We start from the raw sequence: 8,820 nt of genomic DNA on the forward strand, positions 1-8,820 counted from the left end.
TGACCCTACCCCCCCCTTGAACCAGCACTTGCATCTCCTTTCAAACTGCTAACTCAACTCTTATGCTTAAGGTGGAATCCACCTTTGTCTTTCCTGTTGCCTCAAATAAATGATCTCATGCAATTTAAGCACCATTACCAGCCTGTTTTTATCCTTGAAAACATATATGTGCAAACTGCAATTTCAATATTGTTATCTTTAAAAAAAATCAAGTTTCAGTGTAATGCTTGTGCTGTTTATTTAAGAGCTTGTTAATCTCTACTTTATCATATGCTTATATGTATTTTATACCTCTCATATGTATTGTATTGTACTTTGGAGCTTTTCTCCCCGGGCCTCTGCTGAAAATGGACCTGTGTCCAGTCAGACTTTCCCGGAAAACAAATGTAAAATAAAATTAAAAAATAAAATCAGTACACTGATTGAACCAAACCATCCATTTGTGATTGTTTTTTCCAAATCCTCAGAACAAAGAAGGAGACCTGCATTCCCTTGATGTACATAGATGACTTGAGGTTCTAAATTCTCTGAGATCTGATCAATTCTTGATGGCATTTGCAGAAAAAAAAGGAAAGGCATGTAGGGAAATGGATAATCTTGAAATGGATAACCAGTTGTATTACTTTCTTTGCTATGATATATGTATCAGATATACATGGGGAAGTAAGAGCACACTTCAAAGAAAATGGAGGCATCACAGTATTCTTGAAAGAAACTCCAACCAAATTTTTCCTGGAAGCAGTCACTTGGACTTCTGTTTGCACATTTACCAAACATTATCACCTTGGTGCAGTTTCCAGGGCCTAGTTTACCTCTGCCAACCCACAGAGTCTCTTCATCCACCTCAATAAATTAGCTTTGAGAGTCCTTCCAAGACTTAATATTGCAGCACTGACAAAGAAGTACATAGTACCATTGTGTTGGTAACTTATACCTGTAGATATTCAGGTGGGTCAGTGTTGCAGCACCCTTTTCATTCCTGCTATCCCTTGTTTTCTGTGCTCCTGGGGTTGGGGTGGGTACCACATCTTGTCACCTCCCACCCATCCTCCAGTCTTTACCTAGAATCAGTCTGAATGGTCAGTGGGACAGGTCCTGCTCTCTGGGGAAAATCAGGACTGAAGATGCAGTTATAGTAAATTGCCAACACAGCTGTAGTTTCTGGTGAATGTCCTAGACAGTTAAGAGGAGAAGGTTAACACCTGCATTACACCTCAAGCAACTCATAGCCCTTCAAATCGCACACCATCAACACCCACACACAGCAACACTAAACCCACATATGCGGAGGCCCTTAACATTAACCTGCCCAAGCAACAAGGACCTCCGAAACTGAAATGCAAACAAACACCAGTCACAACCAAAGTGACACATAGCTCACAACACCAGTGTGCCACCCAACAACAGCCCCTAAGGCAAGACAACGTACCCAACACTTTAGTCATAGGTGACTGTATAGTCAGGCACACTGATGTCCCACTCACCAGGCTGAACAAGGGGAAAATTACAATCAGCTGCCTGTCGGGTGCCAGGATCCGCCACATAACGCATGCACTCAAGTCACTCCACAACAAGTACAAATACAACTCTGTCATTGTCCATGCTGGAGTGAATCACTTGAGACGTACCTGCCTGGACTACATGAAAAGAGACATGGAAGAGCTCTTGGATCATGTGACCCAGACAGGTATGACCCTAGCCCTGAGTAGCATCCTGCCTTTGCCCAGAATTATACCACAGTATAAGGACCAAATGATTGACTTCAACAATTGGCAAAGCTTCTGGTGTCATTCAAAGGGGATCCAGTATTTGTCTGCCTGGGAAGACATGATCGACAAACCACGATGCTTTGCCAGAGATGGTCTGCATCTGTCACCCCTGGGATTCAGGTTACTGGCTAAAGCTCTTGCCAACCCTATAGTGCCTTTTTTAGGCAAGGTTCAAAGGATAAAACCACTACCGTAACAGATACAAGCATGCAAAATCTGAAGGTAATGCTACTCAATGCTAGAAGTTTAAACCTCAAAATGCACTCTCTCGAGGCACTCCTAAAAATGGAGAACATCGATATCTGTGCAGTAACTGAGACCTGGTTCAAGGCTCCAGCGAGCACCCCTGCAATACTAGGCAGCAATTCTTACCACACTTTTCGGCCACAAAGCCAAGACCGAAACACTAAAGGTGGAGGAGTGTCCATATTCACACCTCCAGGCTAGTTGTCCAACACAATGCATCTGAAATTCTCCAGGTGTAACTAAAACTAGGTAAGACTGCAATCCAAATTGCAGCTTGCTACAGATCCCCCACCATGCCCCAAGATACTCACTACACCTTTCTAAACATACTGGAAGATATTAAGATACAACCAAACACCCTAATACTGGGTGATTTCAACTACCCTGCCATTAACTGGGAAAACTACTCGGGTACCAACTCCTTTTCCCAACTGTTCTTGGAATTCATAAATTCCAATGCCCTGGATCAACTAATCCATTGTCCCACCAGGGGCTCTAATATCCTAGACCTGGTCATTACCAACATGGGAGATAGATGCTCCACACCCATGGTCACCCCCTCATTGGTCAGGTCTGACCATAAGCAAATCACCCTTGACATCCACATCCCATCCCCACCCCCCCAGTAAGGAAACCTCCTTAAAAAACTTCTCCAAAGCCAACTTCATGCTACTGAAGTCAGAAGTGACAAACTTCCCGACACCCACGCAGACGGGATCTGGAAGTTCGATTGCAAAATCGTGCACTAAGGCACTGCATGAGCACATCCACTCGTGCATGAATCGTGCCATCCCAAATAGAACCAAGATGCTCTTCTCCAAAAAAGGAAGCCAATCTGGTGGTCCCCTGCTATAAACAAACTATTCAACTGAAGGAAGAAACTGTTGCAGAAAAGAGGAAAATCCCAGGATGCAAAAATCTCCCTCACCAGCCTCAGTAAGAAGCTGTGATCCCTCATAAAATCCTCAAAAGCTAGTCACGAAAATAAAATTGCCAAAGATTCCAAAGACAACCACAAGGCATTCTATAGTTATGTCAAGAATCTAAATGGCAATGCTCAGATCTGCTCTGAGCTACAACAGAATGGCATGAAATATACTGATCCCAAGGATATTGCCAATATCCTGGCAGATCGATTTAGTGCCAACTTCACCCCCCTCTCACCCCCTAAAGGGCCCATCTCAATACCAAAAGATTGCCAAATTCTGGTAATCACGGCCACACAGATAGAAACCGCACGCTCCAAAGCTAAGAATACAGCATGCATGGGACCAGATGACATCCCAGGCTGTGTACTACATGAACTACAAAATGAACTGGCACCTCACCTAAGTGTCATGTTTAATCATAGCCTCACCTCAGGCTTCGTGCCTACTGAGCGGCACACAGCTACAGTTATCCGTCTCCGCAAGGGAGGATCCGCCTTGGATCCCGGGAACTACCGTCCCATCAGTCTGACAAGCCTGATCTGCAAGGGCATGGAATGCATTATCATGAAACTTATAAACAAAGACATTGGCAACCTTCAAACACTGGACCCCACCCAGTTTGGGTTTGTGAGGGGCCGATCTTGTCTCCTGAATATGATTGACTTCTTCAAATCAGTCTCTAGAGCTGTGGGCAAGGGTAAGGTGGTCCACACAGCCTATCTGGACCTTGCCTAGGCCTTCAACACCATCCCCCCCTCTGGAATCATAGATAAACTTACTAAGCGTGGCATAAATTCCTATGTCACTCAATTGGTTGCCATCTGGCTTACTGATAGAACCCAGACTGTAAAAGTAGCCGACTCCAAATCCAGCTCCAGACAAGTGGAGTACCTCAGGGTTCAGTCCTGGGACCACTCTTGTTTGGCATCTACTTCTCTGAAGTACAGGCCACAACACTAAGGGACTCTGGCTTCCAAAGTTCGCAGATGACTGCAAACTGGGAGCCATTATTGAATCCCCAAATGATGTGGATATGCTACAAAAGGGCCTTACAGAAACAGATGCCTGGTGCCAGAGCCATGGTCTCAAGCTTAATGCCAAGAAATGTATAGTTATCCCCTTTGGAAAAAAAACATGTACCCATGAATTACCACATAGGTGACAGGACACTAAACATCAAATGTGTAATGAGAGACTTAGGAACACAGGTGGACAGTGGTCTCACTTACGATAACCTCATCACCACAACCATCAGGAAATCCTTCTGTGTGGCACACCTCATCACTAAGGGCTTTTCATCCAGAAAAAAGGAGGTCATTGTCCCATACTCATCCCTCATTAGACCCATTATACAGTATAATGCCCCATTTGGTATGTACCTCACAAAGACATCTGCAACAGCTGGAAAGGTCACAGAAATACCTCACTAAAAGAATCACAGGCCTAAAGCAGATGGCATATGCTGACCGTCAAAAAAAACTCCAGCTATGCTCTGTGGCATATCGTCTACTCTGAGGCGATCTCTGCTTAACATACGAGGCCATGTCAAACCCTGAACTGTTGGACATGCTCCACTTAAAGAAATCCCAATCCCTCAGAGCCACACGCTCCAGGGATCTAAATCTTGTCATCACAATGAACAAAACATGCTGGAGGGATAGGTTCCTGACTCAGAGACTCCCCGTACTCTGGAATAGACTGCCCATACATGTCAAGCAGAGCGCCTCATTAGCCCTCTTCAAAAGGAACCTTGATGATTGGATAGGAGATAGGAAATTCACCCCGGGGATCGTGTCAGTCACCCTGTTAGACAGGGGTCCAGAGTAGTAAATATTGTGGGAAGAAATATCCAGGGAATTGTTATGGCTAGGCTTGCATAGGCCCTAGGGCCGATAGCCTAGTACCAACCTATGACATGACTCTAGTTCAGTTTAAATAACAAGGAAGTGCACAGTTTCCTGATTAACTAGTTTATCAAGTTCAGAAGTTAATGCCTTTTTTATATCTGGTGGTTTTACTGGTGTAAATGCACCACATTAAAGAACTTTGAGCAACATCATGATGTAGTAAAAACAAAGATTGAATGTATTAAATTTGGTACATTAACAGTAGTCTAGGAATGCATTTCTTCAGTTGTCTTCTTGTGGCTTTTATGAGTTGTAACTGTTGTAAATTTTCATTTTTTTTCCTTCATTTTTTCTTTAATACAGAGCATCAGAACTACTTTGGAACTGATGACAATTTGGGACCTGTTGCAGTTAGTATCCGAAGGGAAAAGTTAGATGACGCAAAGGATAAGGATGGATCTCAGTACAACTACCGTATTACTTTTAGAACAAGTGAGGTAAAGCTGCTGTGTGGGCAAAATTAAAAAAAAATCCTTATCACCATCCTGTGTCTGCATGTGGCTTGGAGTATTTTAAGAATTTCTCTGTTTTTTCGTGCCTGTAGGGAGCAAGTTATGAAGCACAGGCTTTGCTACTTAAGGAAGGGTACAGCAGTTGTTCATCGTAAGAGTCATTGCTGTTGTAATGTATTCATTTTACATGGAGCTTAGTTGCTTGCAGATATTTGTGCTCCAGACAGGAAGGATAGTCTTGACGTCCTCAGACCAGGCTGAAGGTTACTTTCCAAGCGAAGGATATCCACCAGCTGTAAAATAAGAGTAACCCATGCAGTCTTCAGTGCTGTCCTGCCACAGGAGTGAATGGTCTGTGTTTTCACTGGAATATGCTAATTTGTTCCTGGTAGTGCTTCAGAAACAATAAATGCTCTATTTTGGCATTTAACTGCTAATTACCATTGTATTTTGCACTGTATTGCTGTTGCTGGTTATTTTATTAACATATTTTATTAAATTATCACATAAGACGTAGACAAACCTAGATTAATAGAAATGAAGGCAAACCATATTAACATTTTTTTTTAATATGCATATATTACACATTGGGTCTATATCAGAAGACCGAATGGAAATAACATCGAAAAGACCGGACCTCGAAGTGCTGTTTGTGAGATAGCGGTACAGTGAAGATTGGAATATTTGCCCTTTCCTCACTGTAATGCGATCTCGGAGTTGAAATATATATTTAGTGAGGGGTGTGAGGGGTACAGCCCCCCACAACAGCAACTTCAAGGGCCAGTCTTTTCGATGTTTTGCCGTTCGCTGTTATTTCCATTAGGTCGTCTGATATAGACCCTATACATCACATACCTTTTCTTTCTTACAGTTATGTCCAACATGATATAAATTGATGAATTCCTGCCTTCCCTTAAAACTCACTCCTCTACATGTATTGTTCCCACAGTTTTGTTTTATTTCTATGTAATTTGCTCCTTCTATATTCCAAAGATCCCTCTTTCAGTTCTTTTAACTGCCTTATAATATTCAACACTTCAGTTACAGTTGGTTTAAATTTTGATTTTCATTTTCTATTAGTTGTTTTTTGGCAGCCAGTACAGTTAAACTTAGTAAGGCCTTACTATGCTTAGACGATTTAGATCCTGTGTCTCAGCTCAAAAGACTCATGTCCTTAGTTGCAGCCATTTGCTTACACAATATTTCTGACAGGGTACTCTGTAGGGAATTTTTAAAATCTGCTGACTTATTTCACTCTCAGCACACCTACAGCATTTGCTATCTACCTGTGGGAAAATCTTTTGAAGTCTGCTTTGGGTATAAAAATACCTGCGTAGACACTTCTAGGCAAATATCTTAAACCTTCTGGGCATTATTGCATACTATAGAACCATGCATGTGTCTTCCTATATGTCTTCCTATTCATCTTTTTAAATTGTTTTTCCAGCCTGTTTTTTCAATCTTTTCTAGCCTCCTCTTATTGATTCTTATAGCTGTCATGCAATATTTTATATGTCCTACTAATTATCCATATTTTTACTTAATTTTGATCTTTTTGGTGTAGCTAATGTTTTCCCCAGAGTCACCAGGAAGTGTGCCTGTGGAAACATTGTTTTTTGGGATTGTCATCTGTAATAGTTTTGTGCTGCAATTGCAAAATATCACAGTGTAACAAACCATGAGTATAGTACCATTTTAAAAATCTTTTAGGTAAGCAACACGTCTTAGCGCTTTCATACAACACACAAAACTGTTAGCTTTGTGAGAACTGCCTGTCCCCTAACAGATTGTCAGCTCCAAACATTGGGAAACAAATGTAAGGACTCTTCCACAAAACACAGGCATAGCAAAATTCAGAGAACAAAGACAGTTTTAGTGAAATAATTTGTTGGAGTGTCGTTGGCATTATGGTAAAAAAGTGGCTATTTGAGACCCTGTCTGCATCTGTCCCATCAAACAATCTGTCTCCCACTTACAAGTACAAGCACAGGAAAAACTGTACAGAATTTAGATGGTACAGGTATTGTAAAATGGAGAGAACAAATGACCTGAATGAGCTAATTTATAGGGAGGTTGGTGGAGGATATGAGAGAAGGGTGGCTAGAGAGACCCTGCTAGTTTTGCTCAGGCCTGATGGTTCTAGTCCTTGAAAAGTTAAGCTGCAACCTCCCCTGCCCAGGTTGTTGCTGCAAGTGTGATAACATATTCAGAGGCAGGCAGCTATATAGTTATTTGAAAGTCAGGTCTTATAGCATTTAGTAAGTACACCAGGTAACCGGATGTCAGTTTCCAAGTTTCTGTAGGAGATGATAGCCTTTCTCTGAAGGATGCTAGATAGTTTCACCTTCACTGCCAGTTCTTCCTCTGGTTTGGATGATGCTTCTGCTCATATCTTTATGCCTCTCTCTGTTAATGCTGATTCAAAGTCCAAGAATGCCATGTACACTGATGCCTTCCTCTGCTGAATTTAATTGTATGAGTTTTGTAGAGGAGTACATATAGCCCTGACAGAGAGCAGCACCTTTCTCCATTGCTAGCCACCTTCAGAGTTATTCTGTTCCTGAAAGTTAGCAGTGATGATACTGCTTAGATCCTCTTCAGAATGTCTCTGCCTTGGAAAGACTTGGGTAAGGGAACGTCCTTCCACTCAGAGGATATACTTTGAAGTACCTCACCCAAACCTATGTATACCATCTCCAAGACTACTGTACTTCAGAGAAAAGTAAATATTCCATGAAATGGTATCTGTAACTCTGCTCTTTCGACCATTGAGTCTCCATGTTTTGGGACTCTAGCAGGTCACAATATTTCAAATGGTTACCTTAAAAAGCATTAGTGCCTCACCAGAAATTCTCAGGTGTGCCTTTTCCATTCTATGAAATGGTATCTGTAACTCTCATCTTTCGACCATTGAGTCTCCATGGTTTGGGACTCGCTCGAGCAGGCCCCGATATTTCAGATGGTTACCTTAAAAACGTTAGTGCCTCACCAGAAATTCTCAGGTATGCCTTTTCCATGTTACCCAGGGCATCTAAAAGTTCTATTTCCCTTCTGTCTTGTACAGACTCTTATAGGGTAATCAATGCCTAACCTACAAAGCTTTAAGTGACCAAATCTTGTTTTACCTGCTACATACCTGCAAGACTGGCAGCAGCACAAATATGAGATCAACGAGGTCTAAGTTTATATTCCATTATAAATAGGACTTTCTGACATAGCAGATATTTCTCCCAAATAATTCCCCACCTTTTCAGTAAAGTCTCCTTTGTAATGTGTCACTCAATATTTTCAAATCTAACTTAGGCAAACAGATGGGAAATTACAAAACTACCCGTGGCCTATCCCCCTGTCTGTTATGGACATGAGGAGTAACCAGGTGGATGTACCAGTGGGCCTGCAGTGTATTCAAATGACTTTTTTGATGTGGTGCTTAGTAACAGCTGATGAGCCATTGTCTTTGAAATATATATATATATATATATATATGTATGTATGTTTGTATATATATATATATATA

General features: G+C 41.7%; 1 protein-coding gene across 1 annotated transcript in view; it reads left to right on the plus strand.

Annotated features, from left to right (window-relative positions):
- The window catches only part of SIPA1L2 (signal induced proliferation associated 1 like 2), a 2,064,602-nt gene that overhangs the window by 603,485 nt on the left and 1,452,297 nt on the right, over window positions 1–8,820 (plus strand). The window contains exon 4 of the mRNA XM_044087172.1: window positions 5,102–5,288. Coding sequence (XP_043943107.1) covers window positions 5,102–5,288 — 187 coding nt within the window. The remainder of the gene's footprint in view (window positions 1–5,101; window positions 5,289–8,820) is intronic.

The sequence above is a fragment of the Protopterus annectens genome, chromosome 1.part1, assembly GCF_019279795.1.
Source record: "Protopterus annectens isolate FY-2018-M chromosome 1.part1, PAN1.0, whole genome shotgun sequence".
NCBI lineage: Eukaryota > Metazoa > Chordata > Ceratodontiformes > Protopteridae > Protopterus > Protopterus annectens.